This window comes from Euphorbia lathyris, chromosome 2 (genome assembly GCF_963576675.1).
Source record: "Euphorbia lathyris chromosome 2, ddEupLath1.1, whole genome shotgun sequence".
NCBI classification, from domain to species: Eukaryota; Viridiplantae; Streptophyta; class Magnoliopsida; order Malpighiales; family Euphorbiaceae; genus Euphorbia; species Euphorbia lathyris.
The window spans coordinates 115703131-115729536 of NC_088911.1; the positions used below are offsets into that span (position 1 = coordinate 115703131).

At 37.1% G+C, this 26406-nt stretch overlaps 2 protein-coding genes across 3 annotated transcripts; both read left to right on the forward strand.

Annotated features, from left to right (window-relative positions):
* Window positions 1–1962: 1962 nt before the first annotated feature.
* LOC136219588 (AAA-ATPase At2g46620-like) lies at window positions 1963–3740 on the forward strand. The gene has a single exon (XM_066007047.1). It carries the CDS (start codon window positions 2127–2129, stop codon window positions 3573–3575), a length of 1449 nt encoding a protein of 482 aa, XP_065863119.1. The 5' UTR covers window positions 1963–2126; the 3' UTR covers window positions 3576–3740.
* A 2435-nt stretch (window positions 3741–6175) lies between these two features.
* Window positions 6176–17681, forward strand: LOC136219589 (vacuolar protein sorting-associated protein 26A). 2 transcript variants are annotated; one of them, XM_066007048.1, is made up of 12 exons: window positions 6176–6352; window positions 6660–6708; window positions 6800–6874; window positions 7240–7314; window positions 7405–7477; window positions 13085–13129; window positions 13406–13517; window positions 14681–14747; window positions 15144–15188; window positions 16607–16662; window positions 16802–16977; window positions 17155–17681. In XM_066007048.1, exons 2-12 carry the CDS (start codon window positions 6706–6708, stop codon window positions 17331–17333), a joined length of 906 nt encoding a protein of 301 aa, XP_065863120.1. In that variant the 5' UTR covers window positions 6176–6352; window positions 6660–6705; the 3' UTR covers window positions 17334–17681. The 2 variants fall into 2 exon arrangements, with proteins under 2 accessions (XP_065863120.1, XP_065863121.1); XM_066007049.1 differs by lacking the exon at window positions 6176–6352 and adding an exon at window positions 6414–6502.
* Window positions 17682–26406: the final 8725 nt, after the last annotated feature.

Consider the following 26406-nt stretch of genomic DNA (forward strand, 5'->3'; position numbering starts at 1 on the left):
TTAGTTAATTTGATCAATATAGATATTGTGAAAATAAATTATAAGTATATATGTTTATATGTTATTTGATTATGAGTAATTTTGGAAGTAAAGTATTGGAATTACTGACAGTTATGGAACTGTCGGATGATTGATGTCCAACCGGGTTGATAATTGCAGTCTATGGAGTACCGGTTTGGACTTTGGATATTTTGAATATAGAAGTGTATTTTATTGCAGGGTTGACCCTAGTTATTACTAGGAGGATGTTCGTTTTATAGGGGAGACTCTGCCGAATTTTCGGTAGACAGTCTGTAAAACGAGACAAAATAAGTTTTAATATTTTTCTAAACGTATATAAATTCTAAAAATAATATTATCTCTTTTAGATACTCAACTGGTAGGAGGAGCAGCAGTACCTGAAAATTAGGACAGTCGGCTAGGAGCAATTTGTGAGTTAATTATATGTTTTGCATTTTTAATTTAGCATTTGCATTCATAATAAATGATTTCATAATATTTCAAGTAAAATATTATTTTTACTTATAAAAGTGTCTTATTGTTTATAATAATTTATACGTAATTATTTGTGAATAAATACGTGTTATGGACATGCTTCCTGGTGAGCGGCATCAGGACCTTGTGCGCACAGGTACTATCGGGTTATTGGATATTGATGATACTAGTATTGTGAATGTTGTGATATATGGATAAGCTCGATTGAGATATTCTCGGGCTATATGATATGTGGATTTTGGATTTAAGTGAGGCTGGGTACGGAATCAGTTGAGTTATTCTCGGTCCTCCAGCTAACTGGACGTGTGGTCGGTTGAGTTATTCTCCGTCCCCCAATTATATTGGATAGGAGTGAAATGGTGATTATTGGTGGATTATTAGATTGGGTATTGAGGTTTAGGGTCTAACACACGTATTAAACCACCTATCTATTTATTTATAAGACAATTTTATGAAAAGCATATTGTATGATCACTTATATTATATATTATGATTATTATTATTGTGTGTGACATAAATGTTAAATTACTCATACATTGCATATAATTAATTCACTATGGGAGGTTTGACTCCTTTAATTTTTCAGGTGATTAGAAGTCTGTTGCAGCCTATTTCTTTCTTCGGGCAGCACATCTATCTTACTATGTATGACTATTTAAGAATTATGTTAAAAATTTATATTCTAGACCGCAGTACCAGTTTGAGGATTATGTGTGCGTTTCTTTTTGAAGGTTTTAATATTAAATTATGTTAAAATTATTGGTAATGTTGATTTTATATTATATTAAGGCTTGCTACGGGTTCCGGTAGCTTCAGTTTACCCGTTCCCTAGCGCCGGTCACGGTCCGTGGGATGGGTCGTGACAAACGTGATCACAATGGCGTGTGGCGAGGTGGTTTTGCAATTAATATCGGGATATGCACTGTGACTATGATATAGTTGTGGGGACTGTACTATGGTCTAACTTTGGCGTGGGACAATGGTACTCATAAACTAATTGTGGAATTGGACTCGTGGTGGGGTACACGAATAAGACGCTCATATCATATCACCCTTACTTCTGGATCATTCAACACGGTAAAGCACTGCTAGCTAAGGATTGGGACGTTCGAATTATTCATTCCTATCGGAAAGGTTGAGTTTCTGACTAGATGGTTAACTACTAGGACATAATGAATGTGATATACCTCGTGTATTTGTATACGTTGAAGATTTGTACCAGGACTCTAGTGATTTTCTTACCATTAGAGTCGTGCGAACCTATTACTAGTAATCTGCTTGAATTTGTAAGACTAAAATTACAACATGGTGTCACAAGGTGCTCTAGACAAAAGAAAAAGAAAGTGTAAAAATTCCAAAAAACCTGTCATTGAAAAAGAAAGTCAAGAAAATTGAATAATAAATGAGTTGAATTGAAGTATTCAAAAACCAACACCAAACCCTCTTCCTTCATTCTTAATGAAATTTCTCCCATATACATAGTCATAAATTCACTGCCAACCAAACGCTGCTTTGTTTCCTTCCTCCCTCCTCCTCTTCTTCTTCCTCCTCTTTTCATCCATTGTTTCTCTTATTTATCTCTATACATAATAACTTCTCTGTAACTATCTCATCAACACTCCAAATAGTTGATGATTATCATGATCTTTCCCAACATTCTTCTCGCTGTTTTCCCAGTCATTTTTATCATCATCTTCCTCCGATTCTTATCCAAAACGTCTTTTCTTCATATCATTTTAAGATGCTTCCGATCCTTTGAAGATCTTTTTCATGTTTACCAGTTCTACAAAGTTCCTCAATTCAATGAAAATTTTCAACCAAATCACCTCTTTCGTAAGGTCTCAACTTATCTTAGTTCCTTGCCGGCTATGGAAGATTCCGATTTCACCAACCTCTTTTCTGGTCCTAAATCCAACGATATCATTCTCCGCCTCGACGAAAATCAGGTGGTTCAGGACTCTATCTTCGGTGCTACAGTTTGGTGGAGTAATCAGAAATCTGAAACTGATGACGGAAACTCTAATTTAGTTCTCAAGCTCAGAAAGAAGGACAAGAAACGAATCCTCCGCCCTTACTTGCAGCACATTCTTGCAGCCGCCGACGAGATTGAACAGAGAAATAAAGAGATTAAGTTCTACATGAATCTCCAAACGGAAAAAGGAAGAAGATGGAGAGGTATTCCGTTCACTCATCCGGCCACCATCGACACGGTTGTTATGGACGGCGAGTTGAAGAATAAAATCAAAGCTGATCTGGAATCATTTTTGAAGTCAAAGCAGTATTATCACAGATTAGGGCGTGTTTGGAAACGGAGTTACCTTCTTTACGGCGGTTCCGGTACCGGTAAATCAAGCTTCGTAGCAGGCATGGCGAGATTCCTAAACTACGACGTTTATGAGATAGATATGTCCAAGGTAAGCGACGATTCAGATCTGAAAATGCTTCTACTGCAAACCACAAGTCGTTCGATAATCGTAATTGAAGATCTGGACCAATTTTTGGGGGAAAAGCCAAGATTGATCAGCAAAACAGGAATAATGAATTTCATGGATGGAATAATATCAAGCTGTGGAGAAGAAAGAGTAATGGTTTTCACAATGAATAAGAAAATTGATGAAGAAACAGTGATGAGACCAGGAAGAATAGATGTTCATATTGAATTCAAACACTGCAATTTCACAGGATTCAAGAGTTTAGCAAATAGTTATTTAGGAGTGAAAGAACACAAGCTTTTCAGCCAAGTTGAAGAAATGTTTGAAAGTTCATCATTAAGTCCAGCAGAAATTGGTGAGATTATGATTTCGAATAGGAATTCGCCGAGTAGAGCTTTGAAATCGGTGATTTCAGCTATGCAGATGAAGATAAGTAGTCAGAGATCATCAGTATCGGAATCATCATCGGCGGTGGAAAATGATGGAGGAGCTGGAGTGTTTTGCAGAGAAAGTGTTCATACCGTAAGAGAATTCAGGAAACTGTATGGACTTTTGAAAATGGGAAGTAGAAGGAAAGAGGAATCTCCATTGATAGATTATTCTTCTGGTTTAGATAAAGAAAAAGAGGCATCTAGGCATGCTGCTTAATTATTTATTTATTTTTTAGCAAATTCCTTCATGTAAAAAATTCTGAGAAGCTTTTTTTTTTTTTTTTTATCTTTTTTATTTAATTGATTTTGTTGTAACAACAAATTTAATTGTATACCAAAAAATAATATATTCCATTTTACCTAAGAAGCGGGTATTGATGCAGGTGTATATTTAAAATTATTAAAGAATACCGTATTTTTTTTTTTTTTAGGTATTAGTGCAGTTCGATTCGGTATTAGTGCAGTTCTCTGCAATGACAGCGGAAGATTTGTGGCCGCTAGGACCAATATATTTGAAGGAACTCCACCGCTAGCGGAATGCGAGGCCACTGCTGTATGTGAAGCTTTGGAATCGGTAAGCCAATTGGGGTATGCAGGAGTTGAATTCGAATCTGATGCAAAAGTTGTCATTGACGCAATTCTGTCCCGTGACATACACTGCAACGAGTTCGGCGATATTATCAATGATTGCCGTACCCTTTTACAACAACATGACTCGTACAGAGTTTCTTTTGTTAAACGACAAGCTAACGAGGTCGCTCACGCTTTGGCTAGGGGATCCCGTTCTTCTACTTGTCCGTCTCTTTTGTCTACTATACCTTATTCAATTGTACATGTAATGAATAATGTTTGTCCTGTAAGGGCTCATTTATGAGATTGATAACTTTTCTTCAAAAAAAAAAAAAAGAAATACTAGTACGTAGACATTTCTTTTCTCCTCCTCTTTTTTGGGTTACTTTTCTCTTTTTTTTTTTTTTTTTAATATTCCCTTTTTGTTGCTTAAAAAATAATAATTCCCTTTTTGTTTTCTTTTTCAAATCAGCGTTTCCCTTGACAATTCCACCATGTCAGCCGCGATTAAATGCTAGATAGAATTTACAAAACCAAAATAAAACCTACATTAAATTATAATCCATATATACAAACCGGCCCCAACTATACTGTTTTAACGGGATAAAGACAACATTTTTTTTTTATAAATTATCAAATTTCCCGGCTGGAGTCTCATTAAGAACTTTTTTTTGATTGACTCATTAAGAACCTTTTAAGTTCACATTAAAGCTTTCTATTTATATTAGAGCTCCAATTTCAAACCTAACTTAAGTGAAGTCAATTTTAATTAGTAGATAAGAATTATATTTATTTCTAACGTTTTAAAAGAAATACAAATTTAGTTTTAATGTATAAAATAATGATTTAACCCTAACATTTTCAATTAAGATCAATTTTAACTATACGTTATCGAAAATTATAAAAAAACTAGTTTAACTAGTATTTAACTGTCATTTCAAACATTCCAAATTCAATTATATCTAAAATATTTAATGTATTACTGATAAAAATTACAAAAATTCTGTAAAATGCTAAAAACGAAATCTGTTACATATACATTAATCACAATTTCTTTTGTCTAATTGTCTAAAATATTTACTATGTTATTAATATAGTTATAAAAAACCAGCTACAGTGTACAAAACCGTTTCAATTTACCGATAAATTTGTTTGGAAGATTCGATGTCACACTTAAATAATAATCAAATCAGTCTTTTCAAAATTTGATAGCAAATTAATCTTGCTTGGAAATATTAGAATTAAATTTACATCATTTCATATATTAGGACTAAATTTGTACTTCACTTGAAACGTTAGGGGTAAATTTAGCCTTTTAATAGTTGGCGAGATACTTAAAAAAATAGTCTGATTTGAGAAAGCCATTAGGTAAAGATGTCAATTATTGACTTGTGTTGGTGCGATTATCAGGTGAATAAATGAGTCAATCCTAATTTAATAGAAAAAAATGTATGTTATAATAAAAAAAATTGTGTTAAATCAAATCAATCCACTCTAATTTAATCTAAAAAAAAAATGTAGTATAATCAGGTTAGTGTTGGTTTTCGAATCACATGTAATTTTAATATATACTTATATTAGTAATGCCATTTAAATGTTTATAAAGTTTTAAAATACGAGATTGGTAATCCAGGCTTAGCTTTTGCAAGGGGGCCACTCAGTGATTATAGGGGAATTAGCATGGCGGTTTTGTTGCAAATTTAGGGATCTGTTCACCGGTTTTAGCCGAGCTGATGGGTCTGTATTTCGGTTTAAATATGGCCTATGAGAAAGGATACCGACGGATTGTGATTGAATTAGACTCTCAAATTGTGGTTAATTTTATGAATGATCCCCTCCACACTTATCATCCATGTGCTTGGATTATCACGCAGAGTTATAATTTCAAAATCATGAATTGGGATCTCAAAGTTACTCATTTTTTTTGGGGAGTAAGTAGAGCTGCTGATTGGATGGCGAATTTCGCAGGCTCATTTATTTTGGGCTTTCACGAGTGTGTTACGCCTCGTGACCTCGAGCATTTACTGTCTGATGATGAAAGCGGCGTCACTTTATCTAGGATTGTAACAAATTAGATTTTTTTGTTGCTCTTTTTTCCTTCTTTTTGTGTTTTTCCCTAGGTGTTTAGCCTTCCACTGTTAAAAAAAAAAAAAAAACTTCAAAGTACATGATTTATTTTTCAGTTAAAAAAAAAAAGATAGATTTTTGGCTTTCAAAATTAATTTCTTCCCAAAGCATGAGATCCTTCTAATATGATATAACGTCGATGAAAACAAAACAAAGAAAAGGAACAAACCCCATCTCGGATCGGTTTATGCGAAATCTCAAGTCAGCTAGGTTTATGTGCTTTTTCTTTTCCTGTCCTATCTCTCGAGCTCATCAGTCATCACTATCCATCTTTCTCTCAAATATTTATATCTACAGGTATCGCGATCAATTCCCTATTTCCAATTTTTAACTTCACTTACATTGATATTTTCAATTTCACTCCTTGGTTTTGCCTCTTCATCTCTTTCATAACAAGATCATCCTCTTTCTGCATCTTACATCATCATCATTATAATTTACTATTAGGTTTTGTTCGAATTCTTTTTTGGTAATCAATATGATAGTTATAGTTAAATTAATCAGAGCTTGATGAATGCAGCTTTTTTCACTTGAATTGGGATTCGCTAATTTGAGAAATTGATCAGTAATTCGTCCATTTATGACACTGTCGCTGAATTTACAGGTGTTTGCAACAGATTGCTTAGGATCGGGCTTGTACCATAAACAGCATGGTGATTTTTTTTTTCCAAATTAGTATTTTCTGGTTGAAGTATGGATGATTATCTACTAACAAAGTTTTTTTTTTTTTTTTTTTTCCCGTAGAATTACCTGATTGGAGCTTTCAAGCCAGCTTGTAATATCTCCATCACATTTACTGATGGGAAAACTCGCAAGCAGGTGGCGTACTATTTAATACTGTTATTTTCTTCTATCAATTGCTGTTTTCTAGTCTTACTTTATGTTTCTAACTTAGTTTATTAGCATAATTATAGAAAATGGGGTGGAACTTAAACGTGGTCTAGCTATAATTCTCTATGTAGTTTTAGTATTGAGTACTTGCATAGTTCTTCCTAGGGGAAAAAAGGATTGATATGTGGGCTTGCTTACCAATTTTCCTTGAATTTCCTACAGATAATGAAATATTTATTTATTGTTATATGGGTTCTGCCTTTATGATACTTCAGGTTTTCTTCTTTATGTAGTGTGCTATAGATCTTATGTTTTTTTTCTTCCTTTTCTGGTATTATGCTGCATGTGTATAGGTTCCTATGAAGAAGGAGAATGGCCAAACGGTCATGGTTCCACTGTTCCAAAGTCAAGAAAATATTGCTGGGAAGGTGCTGTTGTTGTTGATTGTAGTGAAAATTCTTACGCTTCTCAAGTTAGTGACTAATGCTTTGAAAATTTTCATGTGTGTGTGACTCTAGATTTCTGTAGAGCCACTTCAAGGGAAGAAGGTTGAACACAATGGCATCAAAGTTGAACTTCTTGGTCAAATAGGTGAGTTTTCTGGATGTGATAAATTTCTTGTAACAAAACATGCTTACCATATGAAGGATTCTTGACACTTTAAAGAGAATATAGTGCAGATTCCATAATGGTGAGTATTTCCTAATACTTGCATTTCCCTTTTATGGAGAAAGATCAATTCTTAATAGGAGAAAAGAACATGATAATGACAAAAAAGATACTAGGCTTAGGCTGCTCTAAATGAAATTAAAAAACTTTGGCATCTGTTTGAATATCAACGAGAGCAACCCCCCCACAGAACACTATATGAAGATAGAAACATATATTTTTCTTCACAGTTGGATAATAAAATGGAAGTCAAAATATCTTGGCACTTTTCTCTGGGTTACAGCAAGTTCAAATTATCACTATTGTTCTTTTAGCCTCCTTCCTGCTAAATCCCAAAACGGCCTATAACAAATCTCCCAATGTTGTAAGGTGAACCTCATGCACCTAAAGATCACCACCGTAAAAATAAATACATGCAACACATACAGATTGTTTTAATTTATTAGATTGTTTTAATTTATTAATGCCTTTCCTGAAGAGGGTGCCTTTCACATGGATGACTTTTGACCATGTTATGGATTGTATTTTAGCCTTCTAAAGATTTACCAAGAAATAAACATGAGAACTAGAATTGGGAAGTAAAAAGATTTACATGAATATATGAATTAGTCTAAAGCTTTCAAGGAAAAAGAAAGTCGAGCTTCCGAATCAGCAGTTGGTTATATGCATCATTTGCTTTGTTCAACTGCGTTTTCATCTAAAATCTATGATAGATTAATACTGCTAACCTTTTACTTCTTCAACCTTTCATCTTAGTTGACACTTTAAATGAGTTGTAATTTTTCTAAACTTTTCAAGAACAAAGAAATTCAAGCTGCTGAACTCAGCAGTTGGCTATTTCCATGGTTGCCTTTGTTTCGCTGTGTTTATGGCTACATTTATGATAGGTTAATACTGCTAGATCCTATTTTTCTTTTAACCCTAGTCATCTCAATTGACGCTTTAAATGAGCTGTGGTTTGTTATGTTTGTCGATGAGCTCCATATATTTGTTGGTTTTTATTTATTTATCTGCATTAATTAATTTTGTCAATGAATAATTTTGTCTGTGTAGTGTAGACTCATTGAAGAAGCATGATGACTATTGAGATTTGAGTGTTAGTGATTGGTTCACTTCTTTAGTTAGTTATATAGATTTGTTCGCTACTCTATTCTCTTTCCTTAGGTCATTTTCTTTCCTTATTTATTTAGTTTCCTCATCTTCTTCCACTTCATAATTTCTTCATCTCTTCCATCTTTGACAATCTCTTGGTGTCAGCTGTGCAAGTCATAGCATGCTTTAAATTTGTTGTCAAACATTAAAAGTCACTTGAACTTAAACAATCTTTTCGATGTTTTCACTTGACTTAATATGGTACTAAAGACATTCAGCATGATTTGACTTTCACTAGACCCGGTATATGCCTGTAATTATGATAAATATCAAAAAGTTATATGCCTGTAATTATATAAAAATCCGACACTTCTTTCAGATATAAAAGATTAGATTAGGTGAAATAGCAGTTAGCAACTTTTGACCCAAAAATAATATTCTCGCATCCAAACCTTACTATGAGCATTTTGGTGAAAAATGTCTGTTGAAAATAAATGTCATAACAGAAGATTCTCCACCATGGTGACTACCCTTTCAAATTAGCGTAACCCATAGAAAAAATACAACAGCAACAACAAAGCCTTAGTCCCGAAATGATTCGGGTTCGGCTAACATGAACCGTCATATGAAACCGTGAAATCAAGTCGTGTCAGCAACATAAATTCTCTCCCTCCACTCCGTCCTATCCACTGTCATATTTTCTTCAATCCCTAGTAAACTCATATCATTCTCAATCACCCTCTTCCAAGTTTGCTTAGGCCTACCCCTACCCCTCACCATTGCATCCCTTTGCCACTCTTCAATCCTTCTAACCGGCGCATCAAGCGCTCTTCATCTTACATGGCCAAACCACCTTAGTCGATTTTCCCTCATTTTATTCTCAATATATGTAACCCCTACTTTCGTCCTAATTATTTCATTCCTCACCCGATCCTTTCTCGTATGACCACACATCCATCACAACATACGCATCTCCGCCACCAACATCTTATGAATGTGACAGTATTTCGCTGCCCAACATTTCGTACCATATAACAATGTAGGTCTAATTGTCGTGCGGTAGAATTTTCCCTTCAATCTATTAGGCATGTTGGGGTCGCAAAGGAAACCTGTAGCACTCTTCCACTTCGACCAACCAGAATTAATCCTATGAGCAACATCTCCATCCACTTCTCCATCCGTTTGAATAATAGACCCTAAATAGCGGAAGCAATCCGAGCCCTAGACAACCCTCCCATAGAAAATATACACCACCTAAAATAGGAATCTTATTAATCAAGAAGAATAAACTTTGAGCAAGTCTAATTGATGTTTGCCTTTCTTGATAGCTGGGACCCTATGTTGCACTGGCACTCCTCATTCTGCCTTGCGTGTCTGTGTCCATTTCTTATATCCGTGTCTGTTCTGTTTGTATTTGAAGACTATTTTATGAAGGTTATGCTTTAGAAATAACGTTTCCCTGTCCGTGTCTGTGCAACATAGCTGGTACCTTTTGTCAAAGTCTCAGCTGCTTTATTACTTTTACCCACTTTCATTAATAGTATGTCGTTGGAAGACATCAACTCTGATCTTTTGAGAACTTACGTGAGTATAATAGTAGAGCATGATACACATGATACTTTGGCAAATAAATTGCGCTTTGGCTGACATTACATACACTATAATTTGGATATCGTGTGTTAGATTTTCTATTGTTAAAATCACCTGCATAATTCACATCTATATATCTTATAACTGAAGCTGTCTTATTAACTGAGTTGAAATAAATATTATATAGAGATGTACCTTCATGTACTGGCATACCTACTTGATTTCGTGCCAATTTTCCTTTATTGGTTTGGCCATAAACTTGATAATCACACAGACACCACAAGCTAAATCTAATTTAGTGTATGCCGTAGCACACATCAAGCAACATATTGCATTTAGCATAATGAAACTATAACATTGACTCTACTTCATTATCTATTTGATGGCATTGTGAAGTAGACTATCTGAAGTATCTAATAATGGAGTGGATATTGATTTTTGATTGTGCATGCTAAATCGGCACCTGCACGATATACTTTTCCTATGAAACCCATACTTCAGTTTTCATGTGAATGGTCTTTTCTGCAGCACCAAGATCATTCACATCAAATTTTATAGTCAAAACTCAAAAAGTGATCCAATATGGCTTACATCTGTAGAATAGTTGTGCAATGTCTTTTCTTGATAGCCGAGGAAGGTTGGATTCATTCTCAATTCTTGAACATGCTTAGCATTATTAAGCAATCAAACCATCCTGTTGTGTATTCTTATTTTGACTTTCTCCATGCCTAGCACTTTACAAAAATAATTACCAATATTGCACTAGCAGAGTTACATACTTTATAATATCAAATCAGTCTATATGTACAATATAATGAGGCAAGCTGGATGAGTCTAGGTATAACAGCAATATGGGAATTCATACATGATGAGATGAGCATCTAGTCTTCATCTTTTCCAACACTAGCACAAATGTTAAATCGAGAATTTATCTTCTTTTCCTGAAAATCACATTTGGAGTATCCCTTGTGTTTCCATTCTTGAAATTTTCCCTTTTAGCCATGGACTTGGTTCTGCCCTTGGACTTGCTTCATGACTGAGCTTTCTCTCTAGTTACCTCTTTCACTAGTTGAACTAATAATCATCCCTTCTGAATTAGAAGCTTGTGACTTAAGAATTCCTCTGTCTGATGAGTGTCTCACATGATACTTATGTTCTTTCCAACCATTAGGCAATGTACAAATTAGCGAACAATGAAAGTAAACAAAAAATACCAACATAATTTTATCTTCATTACAAAACTTCGCTTCAATAACAAGTCATTGATTTTTTGGTTAAACATGCGAATATGTTCTATCAAATTACCTCCTTGTAACTTGAAGGTATGCAGATGTTTTAGGAAAACTTTACTTGTTCCACCCTTTGTCATGCATAGGTTTCATGTCTATTTATAGGCCCTTGCATCATTCTCTTCCAACATGTTATACAAGACCAAATTTGCCAGAAATATGGATACTGGTGCTTAAAGCAATCTGTTTCACCCCCCTCCAATCTTCATCATCTATCTTTTCCCTGTTAATATTTTGGTGGAAAACCAAATCTGTAATTCTCAGTAGATTGAAATCCTCTGAAACAAATATCTGCAACTATGTTACACGGAAACTCTGAAACGATATTGTAAAAAGTATAGGAATCACAAATGTGTAAATAATAAAAATATATAGATATATCTATAAGTTTTTAAAATTATAATAATATATGTTTAATTTTTTTTATATATATACATTATAAAAATTACATATAGGTCACATAATAGAAGGATGTTTTTTTTTCCTTTCATTTTGAGAGCTTGTAGAAGATGATCTAGAAACTATTAAGGATTTATTGATCATGTGATTAGCATTCATTTATTTTTGGAAACACATCACATCCTAGGAAACAAGTTTCCTATTTTTTTTGAATTACGGAAACATGACCTGAAATGTTTCGTACAAGTTTCCAAGAGTTTCGGGTTTCCAAAATGGATACGGAAATGTGAAACGCTTTAAAATCAAAGTTTCTGCTGTGAAATCACAAATGCACTCAAATATTAAATAGGGTGCTTTCTATGGTGTCAGTTTGCTTGTACTTCCACTATGTTTATACAGTCTTTGCTGATGTTAAGCCATAGTCATCCAAATGTGGTTATTAACAGAATATACATCTTATTTAAAACAAAGTAATGGTAGAAGCTTCCCTAAAAACAAATAAAAAATATGTAACCCTTTTCACATTGTTTGAAAGTAAGCTATCCTCCACGACTATTACTTAATCTTCTCTTTTCTTCATTTTTTTTTTCATTTTTCTTATTTGTTTTTATAATTTCACAATTTGTTTTCCGCTAGTACATGCCGACTGCTCTTAATTGTTTAAACTGTATCGTACCATTAGGGTGTCGTCCTCACAATCCCTTTGTTGGGTATAAAGGCAATTACTCTTTCCATGGGGGTTGTGAATAGCAGATTGTGCTCATCCTTGTGGAGCCCTATTGTTTATTCGGAGCCTTCTTACTTTGTGGCTGAGCCGGTTTATACTCTTAGGCATATTGCTTTAACCTGTTGTTGAACACGTTCACAACCTGAATCCACAAGAAAGAGACTAAGGTTTAGTAACTTTAGCTGTGCAAAACTGATTGTAAGCTCTAGCCATTTGTTTATTTACAAAATATGCAAGAATTGGTTTCTTCAGGAATATTCTTTGTGTTATTATAATGTGTGTGCACTAGGTGGTTGAACTTGGATTCTACTGTATGATGTTTAATTTCTGTTCATTATCTGCATGCTGAAGTTTGTTGGTTATATTGCTTTCAAACTATTTAAGGTTGTTGCCGCCCATGAAGTTAAATAACATTTCTATTGTACCTTGCAGAGATGTACTTTGACAGAGGAAATTTTTATGATTTTACTTCCCTTGGTTAGTATGCAATTCTTCTCTGTATCCATATTTAATTGACAGAAGTGCTTATTTGGATCCTATCCTCAGAAGCAGCAAAAATTTACTTTCAGAATGCTTCAGCTATCTTAATCTGAAAAGCCGTCTGTTTCCCAGTGGCGTTATTATTCCAAAAGCTATTCTATTCTAACTAAAATGCCGAGCAATCTTTGAACTGTTATTTTTTTTTTTATCTTTGATCAATAAAATTCATTTTAGGAAAAGAAAAAAAATTCATTGGTTTTGCCTAACTTGCAGTACGCGAATTAGATGTTCCCGGGGAACTATATGAAAGAAAATCATACCCATTTGAGTTTTCTACAGTAGAGATGCCTTACGAGACATATAATGGCGTGAATGTGAGACTCAGGTATGCAATATTTATTTGCAAACCTTGAATCCCTTTTTATTGAATATTGGTTGGTATTTTATGGAGCACCTTTGGTTAGTTTGTTACAAGAAGTGAGTTAGATTTGATTTTGACAGTTTGATAGAATAAAGATGGTCTTTCAGATTTCTTTCTTCTGCATATTCTCTTGGGTAAAGTTCAAATAAAACCCCTGTGGTTTCACTAATTTTCAGATAAAGGACTGTGGTTTACTTTTTGTCAAAACGAGGACTGAGGTTTTCAACTTTAGCAAAATAAGGACTTTTTCGATTGATACTATTAAAATCACCCTTAACAACTTCAAAAATGACATATTTTAAGAACTACTAATATTCTAAGCAACTTTAATTCTTCAACTTTTTTATTTCAAGATTATTTAGATGATGTTTGGTAAAGAGAGAGAAAGTTAATGTTTAGAGAGAGAAAGTTCCAAAAAAGATGATTTTCTAAAATCGAAAATGTAGTTCCATAGAAAATATGACATTGAACAACTTTAATTCTTGAAAATTTTCATTTTCAGGTCGTTAAAGATAGTTTTAATAGCATTATTAAAAGTGCGAAACCTCAGTCCTCGTTTTGACAAAAAGTAAACCACAGTCCTTTATCTGAAAATTAGTGAAACCACAGGGGTTTTATTTGAACTTTCCCCTATTCTCTTTGTCAAGCTGGTAGTAAGTTTCTCAGAAATATGGTTGCTTCAGTGCTGATGATCTGCTGGGGGATGAATTATTTTTCGCCATGATTTTAGTACTTTTCTATTTTTGAACTCCTTGATGGAAGTACCAACCCCGATAGTTCCTCCAATATTGTTGTTTATTGACTGTTCGTATGTATGCTCAAGCATCTGTATGTTATGTTTTTGGTTTTGGCATTGCGTGATTTAGCAATTTAAAACTTGCTTTCACTTAAAGCAAAAATTGAGACTAGAATCATATACGTGCATCTCATACTTTCAGTTTCAACTGTATTTCTGTGTAAATTACTGGCTTTCTTTTGCATAATTGATGATATGTCACTTCAAAAATTTGGCTATATATATATATATGGTAATTTAGAACATAGGAAAATTTTAAATTCTAAATCTAAAGTTGATTTGTATAATAGAAAACTTATGTTACAACAGTTTGCTTTTTGCTCTTGTACAGGTATGTTCTGAAGGTGACTGTTAGTCGTGGTTATGCAGGAAGCATCATTGAATACCAGGACTTCATGGTAATGTATTTTCATATTCTATGGGTTGCATCTCTTCCTGTAGTGTATGCTTGCACAGAACGCACACAAGCAAGTGTGAATGCATGATTCAATTGTTGGTGCTTAATTTAAATGGCATAGTATTGGTAAGTGCTTTTTAAGGAGTTCTTATTGAAACTCGGCCAATTGTTTGTCATTGAATTTTCAGTACTTGTGAGTCGTGGCATATGGGTGCTACTAGTTCTGGAATGTGTAGTTCCATTCAGAGTCATCAATATGTATATGAAAAACGCGAATCTCATCAGTCGCAGCAACGGCTGTCTGTATTAGAAAGACCAGATATTGGTCCATCTGCTTTACTGTTACTAATTCAACATCTTTTCTAATGTTTGTCTTGATATAATTGTCATGGATCAGGTTCGCAACTATTCCCCACCTCCATCAATCAACAATAGCATCAAGGTAAAAATTATTAATAGTAATGTGATTCTATAGAGCAGTACTTATGTTTTCAGTTTTCCATTGTGATGACTCTCAGACTTAGGTGACTAATTTCCCATATTTGAAGAGGAAATAACAGATTCATGATAATAGAGCTGATAACGAATCGGGGGACAATTCTTGTTATTATTATTGTGGTTAGTTTGCTAAGCTATTATTGTGGTACCTTGGAATTAGTTGTTACTTGCTACAGAAACTAGAAGGTACCTTCCCAGTACCCATCATAATAACTGTCAGAGACTAATATAAGATCTACGATTGAGCCTTAACTATCAGCTTGAGCTTTTAGTTCAAATGGTTCCATGATATGGTATCAGAGCCGCTTGGACCAAACGGTCGAGGGTTCGAGTCCTGGCAACCTCATTAATTTGTGGAATTAAAAACACACATGGTGGGATGGGCCTGTGTTGTACACGCTGACGCTGCAAGCCCAAGGGGCATTTGCGTGTGGGGGTGTGTCAGAGACTAATATAAGATCTACATTGGGCCTTAACTATCAGCTGGAGCTTTTAGTTCAAATGGTTACATGACAATAACCTACACCTGCCAATCTATTAGCACAAGCAATTTCGAGAAAGTTGCAGTTTGACATCGAATAGTAACTATTATCTCCACATACTCATTATGTCAATATCTAGCCACAATTTGACGCCACAATGCCTTCTACAGAAGCCTTTGCATTGAGCTTTTAGCCTATGACTATCTAGCAGAAAGCATCAGGATATTCCAACCAATATGGTCAATGAGGTCACTAAATTGTATAGATATACCTTTTTTTTCGTTTTTGTTTTCCCAACCAGCAATAAACAGCATCCCTTGTGTTTAAAAAATTCCTATATATAAAGGGTATACTAAAGTTGAATAAACATGAAAGTTCAGGGCCCTTTCTACTAGTACTTGTCTCATAGTCTACAAGAGATAACTTGGCGGGTTAGCTGGTGTCCAGTCTCCTCAATGAAAAATGAACGAAGTTATGATTTCTTGAGGTTTGACCTTGAAAAAATACTTTGCCTGCTTTTAAAATTATAAAATTTGGTTCTTAAGATTTGTTAAATGTTGTATACTCTAGTGGTTTTTAATTATACAAATATCAATTCACACAACATTTTGGTCTATGACATTTTAAATTATACAAGAAAATAGCCTATGAGATTTTTAAATTTGACTAAATTTCAATTTTCATTAATAATATTGAAAGGAGTGAATTTACTTAATTTGAAATGAGAATGGAAAAAAATATTATTAAGGTAAAATCTTTGGTTGGGGGCTAGGGTGGTTAACCCTTGTAAGTTTGAAACTACAGATTCCCCAGAAGTGCAGAGTTGGCAATCCCTTTATGATTTCTTTGGCCTTAATTTAGAATATTGTGAATTATGCAGATGGAAGTTGGAATTGAAGATTGTCTACATATCGAGTTTGAATACAATAAAAGCAAGTAAGTCTATTAGTGAATAGGCATTCAATCAATCTCTTATTGACTGAATAACAGTTTGATGGGAATGACTTTATTTTTCTGGTATTTAGCTTTTGAAAGGTGCATATTTCTGCAGTTAATTGGAAATTAAATTGTACAGGTACCATCTCAAAGATGTAATAATTGGAAAGATATACTTTCTCCTTGTACGAATCAAGATAAAGAATATGGATCTTGAGATCAGGCGCCGTGAATCAACAGGAGCAGGGGCCAATACACACGTTGAGACAGAAACACTAGCTAAATTTGAATTGATGGACGGAGCTCCAGTCAGAGGTATGCTAATTATAAGTTTTAAAGTTGATTTTAAAATTTAACCAACAAGATATAAGCACAAAGATGCCCATTGTTTCACTTTGGAAGCCCTTAAATATGAAATGTTTATATAGATCAGTCTGATTTATGTTGCAAACAAATGTAGCAAGTCTTACAAGAGTATGCTTATTTTCACAGGTGAGTCAATACCAATCAGATTGTTCCTTAGCCCTTACGAATTGACACCAACACATCGCAACATTAACAACAAATTCAGTGTGAAGTATTATTTGAACCTTGTTCTGGTCGATGAGGAAGATCGACGATATTTTAAGCAGCAGGAAATCACAATGTACAGGTTGCAGGAAAATTCTTGATTAAGCAAGCTTGGTGTGGTTTAAACTGGATGAGAAAAGAGAGACTAGAAAGTAAACTGCCTCCTGACACTATGTAAAGCATTAAATGTTATATCCAAACTGGAGGAACCGAAAATGAAAATGGAAATGGATTATTGGAGTGAGGTTCCTGTATATTGGCAAGTGTGCTGCTTAATTTTAGGCTGGCTTGATTTATGTAAATGACCCAAGTTTGAGATGCTGATAATGTCTTCCAATTGCTGCAGGTGCCTCTTCTCCTTGTATTATGACATATTTTGTGCTTGAGACCTGATATGTGAGAAAAATAAGTTGAATGTTGTTTTATTTATATAAGCTGCGTTTTTAGTCTTTTTTGTCGATTAGCTGAGTTAGTTAGGGAGGATAACCGTGTCTTATCCTCAGTAGTCTGTTATTATCTTCTCCCCTCTAATTGGTTTTGAGCTGGTTATGCAATTTTGAAATACAAAAGTTGTTCCTCCCTCCCTCAAAACACTAGCCTTGTCAACTCACTACGAGATTCACCAAGGTTGGTTTTCCAAGGTTTGATGGAACCGATTTGGAAGGATGGTTTTTTAAATTGACCAAACGGCCAACTAATGCTAAGGTTTGACTGGTAGAGCATTAGAGTGACATCAGTATTACCTAGAGAATATGGTCACTGCAGTGAAAGAGAGATTTGGGGAAAGGGTGTATGAAGATCTAATGGCTGATTTGAAGCAGCTGGTTTGGTTCAAACAAATTCTCTCTTTGGAATGCATGGAGGCCTTAGATGTTTGTTCACATAAAGTAAACCTTTTAGAAGAAAATGTTTTGAATCGTTTCCTTGAAATTGAGTATCCACTACAAATGTTGGAACCCAAAACACTACAGCAGGCTTATGCTCTTGATTGAATATAAGATGTATAGAGCACTCACCCTCATTGCCTCGTTCTCCACATCCACCCATTATAAACATCCACTTCTACCTACACCAAACACTCCTAAGTTGCTAACTGAATTCCTTCATCCAAATCCTAGAACCCATGCCCCCACTAAACACTAGGCCATTGCCAACCCAGCTTAAAGCTCAAAGACTAACAGAGACAGAGTTAGCCGATAAGAGGGTCAAATATCTATGTTTTGGTGTGATGAGAAATTTACACTAAACCACTAATGTAAGAAGAGCTACATGCATATGATCATGGTACAAGAGTGCCCAAAAGAAGAGTTGGAAGTGGAAACAAAAGGTATGACAGATTTGACTGAGATTTTTATGTGTTATGGGAGAACCGTGGGAGAAATCGCCCCGAGCAATGATGTTAATTGCCAATTTTAAGAAGTCACTACACATTTTGGTGGACTCAAGTAGCACACATAACTTTCTGGATCTTATGATAGTAAAGGGGTTGGGATGCACTTTGAAGGCTATTGATCCAATCAAAATTACTGTGGCCAATGGCCTAGAAGTGTTGTGCTCTTATGCTTGTGAAAGGTTTCAATGTGTGATGCATGATCACTAATTTTTGGCGAACTTCATGGTAATATCATTAGGGGGCTGCGAGATGGTCTTAAGGGTTCAATGACTAGTGACATTGGGTGATATTACTTGGGATTTTAATTCACTAAACATGTCCTTCAAGCTCAGTACATCTAGTCAACAGTTACATGACCTCTCTCCAACTAAGATGGAAGTCATTTTAACTCACTAAACATGTCATTCAAGCTGGTGTCTGGAAGCACACCATTGGTGGTAGTTCTATACTGAATGGTGCCTTCCAACCTTAAGGATTTGAGGAGGAAGTTCAATGAAATGTTGGATGCTAGACAAGTCTAGTCATCCAAATCACCCTACGATGCACCCATTATATTTCATAAGAAGCATAATGGGTCACTGAGGATGTGTATCGACTATTGGACACTCGAAGAAATTAAGGTAAAGAACAAGTTCCAATTCCTCTTATTGCTGACTTGTTTGATAAACTTGGGGATAGTATGTGATTCACCAAGTTGGATTTGAGATCAAACTACTATCAAGCACGAGTTTCCAAGGAGGATGTACCAAAAACATGTGTAACGAGGTACAATTCGTAAGAATTTTTAGTAATGCCATTTTCCCTAACCAATGTTCCTGCTATTTTTTGTACCTTAATGGTCAAGGTTCTCTAACCATATTTGGATAAATATTTCACTGTATACTTTCATGACATTGTGGTCAATCTATAGACAAGCATTAAAAGATCATGTTGACCACTTGTGACAAGGTTTTCGGTTGCTTGGAAAACATGAATTGTATGCCAGGAAAGAGAAATGTGCACATTGTAAGAGGCGACAAAATCAAAATGGATAGGGCCAAGATTCAAGCAATTCTGGATTGGCAGCTGTAGATAGAAGGTGACTGAAGTAAGACCATTCTTAGGCCTGACCAATTATTACTAGAGATTCATACAAGGCTATTCTGCTATAGCATCCCCGCCAAATGACCCGTTGAAGAAGAATTGTACATGGAAGTGGGATGAGAAATGCCAAACTGCTTTCGAAAATCTCAAGAAGGCTATGACCGAAGATCCTGTCTTGGCGCTTCCTAATCATAAAAAGCCTATGAGATCCACATCGATGCTTCAAACTTGCCATTGAGGGTGTTCTTATGCAAGAAGGCCACCCATTTACTATGAAAGCAGGAAGCTGCGCGATACGAGCATCAATACACATTCTAAAAGAAAGAGTTGACTGTTGTTGTACATTATTTGTTGGGTTTAAAGTTCATTGTGAAGACGGACAATGTGGAAACCATCTATTTTATCAACCAGAAAAATCTCACACTAAAGCAAGTAAGATGACAAACATTTCTAGCTGAATTTGATTTCACAATGTAACACAAGCTATGAAAGGCCAATCGTGGTTGATGCATTCAACATAAAGGGTGAGCTAGATGCTATCACCCAACTAGATTTTCCATTAGTGTCAATCTATGAAGGCATGGAACATGACCCACAAGCCAAAAGTTTGAGAGAATTGGTGGAGAGTGGGAAGATTCCTCGGCTCTGGCTTGTATACATGTTGCTCATCATTAAGGGAAATAGAGTGGATGTACCCAAGTGTCAAGGCCTCAAGAAGATGTTGGTCTCGTGTAACGTAATAGGATTAGTTCCAAGGGGGGGGGGGTTAGGAACTAATATAACTTTTTCACTTAATAATGCTGACTTAATTAGATGTTTGATAGTTCAACTCAGTTTTAGGTTAGCAAGACTGGGTGTGATGCGAGACAGCTTTAATCAGATGCTGACTAGAGATGTTTTAGTTGTGAGTTGGGAAATAACACTTAAGTCAGTTTCCAACTTAGCACTCAGATTACTCAGCTTCAGCTTTTACAGATTATTTACTAAGTAGTTTAAAGCAAGCAACACATACAAATATATATCAAGAGAAAGGGTTAGAGATTACTCAGCAGACTTATCCTGGTTCGGCCTCACCGCCTACGTCCAGTCCCCGGAATCCTTCCGAGCTTTTTCAATCCTCTACTGAGCTCTTTAAAGGTAGAGCACAAACCTTTTACAATAGCAACTGAGTATGCAAGAGTACCATCCTCTATTCGTCTACTCAATCCTATCTACCACTGAACACTATAACCGAGTATTCAGATTTTCTCTACCACTGAGTACTATAACCGAGTACTCAGCTTCACTCTTCTAACCTTATACAAATGATAAGAAATTGTTCTTAATAAAATAAAGAACACTTTAGATGACAGAATCAATCTAGGCTTTTACACAATGATTGGAATTTGGTGTAAGAGCTTGCTTTTTCTTTTCAGACAGCTTCTATTTTGGATTATCACTCAGTGGAGATTTTGCTTGTCTGTATGTATATGTCTTGTATGTGTGTTTTGATCCAAGTGATGATTTGGCCTATTTATAGCAATCTTTGGGCCTCAATGATTTGAATCCCGACATAGCCGTTGTGGGAACAACGATCTTCTTCGTCATCACGTGGTCAGCTTCCAGAGCTGCAGGCCAATCCTGTCTTCTGTTTTTACTAGTGATGACAAGCGGAGAAATTCTGATCAGCTTCCGTCCCTGTGGGGGCGTCGTTGGGTTCGACGGGGGGAAGCTCCGATGCCAAAGTCAGTAAGATGGAACAAGAGAGCAAACTGAATTGACAAAGGATAAGTGAATGTGTACCTTGATAGCCTAAGACGTAGGCTATATATAGCTAGAAAGTTGTAACCTACAGTAACTAGAAAGTCTCCATTAATGTTCCATTAATGGCGGTTACAAGTTAACTTTAAGTCGGCGGTTAGCTAATTGATAGCTCATTAATAGTCTTTATGGCCAGGTCGGCCCAGTCGTTCTAATGGCAAATGAGTGTTCAAGGAGATTCACCTCATAGGTTCTTTGGCGGGTCTCTTTTGATGGGACCTTGGTGATCCGGTGATCCGCCAGCCGGATCTCTTCAATACATGGCGTTCTTTAGGTGAATATCCCTTTTGGTCCTCGGAATAATATCTCAATGTTATCAGAAGCCCCCCCAAAGTTCCTTTAAAGTCCTTTAGGGCTTTTGAGCTTCCGCACGCTGTCATGACTACCGTCATTAATGTGCACTCTGTTCGATGCCAATCGCAGAGTGACACATGTATTGAGCGCACTGTCCCAGGAAAGAGAAACGTCTTCTCCTTTGTTCTCTCTCCTTCTCTTCCCCATTTCATCTTCACTTTTTCCGCTGCGCGAAGTTTTCCCTAGGAGTTTCAGAGTTTCTTCGAAGCTTTCACATGTAAGTTCATCTTTTCCCATTCTATTTTTCTGAATGTTTAGGAGTTCTTCATCATCCTCTAGATCAACTTCCGAGCTTTTTAATTTGACCCCTCCTCCCGAAATCGAAGTTAGCTTCAGTTGGTCCACTTCGTCATCGGGAAATTCTTCTTCCTCCGAGGACACAATTAGCTCCGATTTAGCTGAGTTGCGTAACTCGGCGTGTAATCGTTATCGAACTCGTTCCTCTAGGAGTCAAATTCTTACTACTTCAGTCGCCGGTGTTGCTCCGGCTGTAGATTTTAGGCGTTTTTCGGGGACAATGGCCTCTTCTTCTACCCAACCTAGGAAAAAGAACCCCCGAGCAGAGTCTAATTCATCTCGTATGAACTCTGCGGATCTGGCAAGCCTGGCGGATCGCTTTCCGTGGATAAAAAATTATGAAACCCAGCTGGCGGATGCCCATCAGCGACCAGCCTGTCCGCCACAAGGATATCTATCCGTGTATAGTAGTCATGTAGAGAGGGGATAAATATCTGCTAAGCTTTGGTTTGTTTTTGTAGGCGTATACTCGCTTACGAGTGGCTGAGGCGGAGCTTCTTCAAGGGGTGGCGGATAAGGCCACCATAGAAAGGTTAGAAAAAGAAGCTGTGGTTGCAAAGGCGAATGCCGACGCGGCTCTTGCTCTTAAAGATGCTGAATCCGCCCGTAAAGATACGGAGATCCGCCAGTTGAAGGAGAAGATTGCAGAGGATGCTAAGGAGTATGAAGAGGCTTTGGCGGACGCCGAATTTATGGCTGGAGAGCAAGCCTGGCGAATGGCTTATGGCTTATGGCGTATTTTCAATTGGAATATCCTGAGATCGACTTTACGGATCCGGAATTTGCTGTCCCCGATCCGGATGTGGTTATTAAATATCGTAAGACTCCAAGTGTCAAGGACTACATTCGGGATCGGGTTCGGGAATGGATGAAGGGATCCGCCCCGGAAAGCAAGCCTAGTGTCATTCCTCCAACTGCGGATGCACGCGAAGCTCCCCTGAAGATAAGCGATGAGCTCCCAAAGGACAGTTCTGTTCCTTTTGGCGGAGTTATTTCTATTGAGCCAGTGGTTCCCCCTGAGGGCATACCTGAGGCAGTACAAAAGGAGACCCCTTTGGAGGGCGTAACAAGGGAGTCAAGTGTAAAGGAGGATGCTCCTATTAATGTATAACTTTGTGTGTAAAGTTTAAGTACAATTTTTAATCCTTTATGACAACCATTGTGTTTTTACTCTATGCAAGTAATAGGTTTTTAGGATTTATTATGTGAAGTAGGTGGCCAGCCGTACTCCATAGCGGGAACCTTTGTGAAGGTTTTGAAGCTGTTTTATTCCTTTTAGAGGAAGTAAAGCTGCCTAGGGGATCAACTTGCTACCTATCTTTGAGGTGGAGTGATCCGCCCGTAGGTCTTGTGAATCCTTCTTTGAGAAGGGTGAGAGTGTAAAGACCTTGCGTCCAAGGATCGTTTTAACTCTATCTCGAATGGGGATCCTCCAGAGGTGGATCCGCCCATGAGATTTGTTCTCCTACTTTTTGAGGAGAAAAAGTAGCTATGAGATAGCAATACTTTTTCAATGTGGAGAGCGTTGGATGCCCCCCTTCTTTTTAAGACTGGAATATTGATATTGCTGCCATAAAAACTTTAAAAAGAACATATATAATAGAACAATTGATGTTTATTGATAGGAGAAATGCTTTATTACAGCAAGCAAGTCTTACATCTGAGCCTCGTTAAAACCTTTAATAAGAAAAACCACATGGGAAAAAACTTACTAAAGGAAAAAGAGTACTCAAGACCCTTTGTACACTTTATTTTCTGACAAAGTATTTGCGGAGATTTTGGAGGTTCCACGTGCGTGGCAATGTGTTCCCCTCCATGTCTTGAATCTTAAACGTGGCGAACCCAATCTTTTCCACTATCTGATATGGACCTATCCAGGTGAGCCCTAGCTTGCCCTTCCCTTCTCGAGACTGGATTTTGTCTGCTTTGCGGAGCACGAGATCTCCCACATTCAGGTCTACGAGTTTGATATTTTTGTCATGGTAAGCGGCGATCCGCTGTTTGTATGCCGCCATACGTACATAAGCCCTGTCTCTTCGATCTTCCACTTGATCAAGACTCTCTTTTAATCTGTGGCTGTTGTCTTCCTCGCAATAGAATGTGACTCTATCACTTGGGACCAATATTTCAACTGGGATTACAGCTTCTACACCATAAGAGAGGGCGAATGGTGTTTCTCCTGTGGCCGTTCTAGGAGTAGTGCGATACGCCCATAAGACGCTTGTCAACTGATCCGCCCACTTCTTATCATGCTCACCCAATCTCTTTTTTATTCCTTTTACGATCGTCTGATTCGTAACTTCGGTCATACCGTTGGATTGAGGATAATAAACGGAGGAGAATCTGTTCAAAATGCCCAATTTCTCACAGAAAGTTTTGAATTCGCCACAGTTAAACTGTGTTCCGTTATCAGTGATGATGGTGTGGGGGATGCCATATCTTCCCACGATGTTGTCTTTAACAAATTCCACCATTCGCTCAGCAGTGATGGAGGAAACAGCTTCGGCCTCTACCCACTTGGTGAAGTGATCAACTGCCACTACCACGTACTTCCTCTGTCAGCGAGTAGGAGGAAATGGTCCAACGATATCAATTCCCCAGATGGCGAATGGTCGTCCCTCTATAATAGGCCTCTGGAGGTGTTTGGCAGTATGTGATTCGTTTGCATGAATCTGACAATTATGGCAAGATTCCACCAATTTTTGCGCATCAAGTTCGGCCGTTGGCCAATAAAATCCCGCTAACCTGGATTTCTTCAAGATGGTGGCGGATGCCTCATGGGCCCCACATGATCCCTCGTGCAGCTCCTTGAGGACTTGTTGTCCCTCTTCTGGCAGAATGCATTTTAACCAAGGATGACTAAAAGATTTTCTATAGAGGCCGTCATGGATCATGGAGAAATAAGCCGCTTTTCTAACGATCCACCGAGCTTCCTCCTTATCCTCGGGTAAAGCTCCTTCTAACAGATACTGGCGAATGGCCGATCTCCAATCATCTTCCACCATTGTGAGGAGATATACTTCTTCTGAAGCGAAAGCTGGAGCTATTTTGACTTCGAATGGACATTGTGGATCCGTCCAATTTTCCTCGCTAGAAGCCATTTTGGCTAGATGATCTGCCTCAGTGTTTGAACCTCGGGGTACATGAACCAGCTCCCATTTAGTTTCTTTAGCCTCGAGGTGATCTAACAGTTTTTTCACTTCTGCTACGTATTTGGCCAAGACATCATCTTTCACCTCGTAGTTCTTGATCACTTGATTGACCATCAGCTTGGAGTCGCTATAAATCACGATCCGCTCGGGAGTGATTTCTTTGAGCAGGCGCAACCCCAATATTAAAGCTTCATACTCCGCGGCATTATTAGTTGCATGAAAATTCAATTTCGCTGCGTACCGTAACTTTATGTATCGAGGGCCTTTGATCATAATGCCTATCCCAGCTCCATCCACCGAAGAGGCACCATTCGTGTACATCGTCCACTCCTCTACTTGAGATTTGGGAGGAGCCATCCCTTCTTCGATGAATTCATTCACGAAGTCTGCCAAGACCTGACTCTTCAAAGCTGACCTGCTTTCATATCGCACATCGAATTCACCAAGGCGAATTGCCCATTCCATCAACCGTCCAGAAGTGTCCGGCTTCTGTAACACCTTCCTCATTGGTATATTCGTTCGAACTACAACAGTATGAGCTTGAAAATATGGCCTAAGGCGAATTGCTGTAGTGACAACAGCCAACGCCATTTTATCGAGCTTGGAATATCTGGTCTCAGCATCTTTTAAAACTTTGCTCACATAATAAATCGGATACTGCTGGCCATCTTCTTCTCGGATCATGACCGTGCACACAGCTTTATCTATAACCGAGACGTACATGTAGAGATCCTCGCCTTTAAGTGGCCGACTCATCATGGGTGGCTCTGTGAGAAACCGTTTGATTCCTTCGAAGGCCTTTTCGCAATCTTCGTTCCACTCAAACGCTTTTTGTTTCTTGATGACCTCATAAAAAGGCTGACATCTACGAGCTGAACAGGAGATAAACCTGCCCAAGGCTACGATCCGCCCATTAAGGCGCTGCACTTCTTTGATGTTCCGCGGTGCTTGTATCTCTAGAACATCCTTAACTTTGTCAGGATTTGGGCTAACTCCTTTCTGACTGATCATGAACCCCAAGAACTTTCCATATGTCGCACCAAAAGTACATTTCTCCGGGTTTAGTTTAATATTGTGGCGTCGGAGCACGCCCAG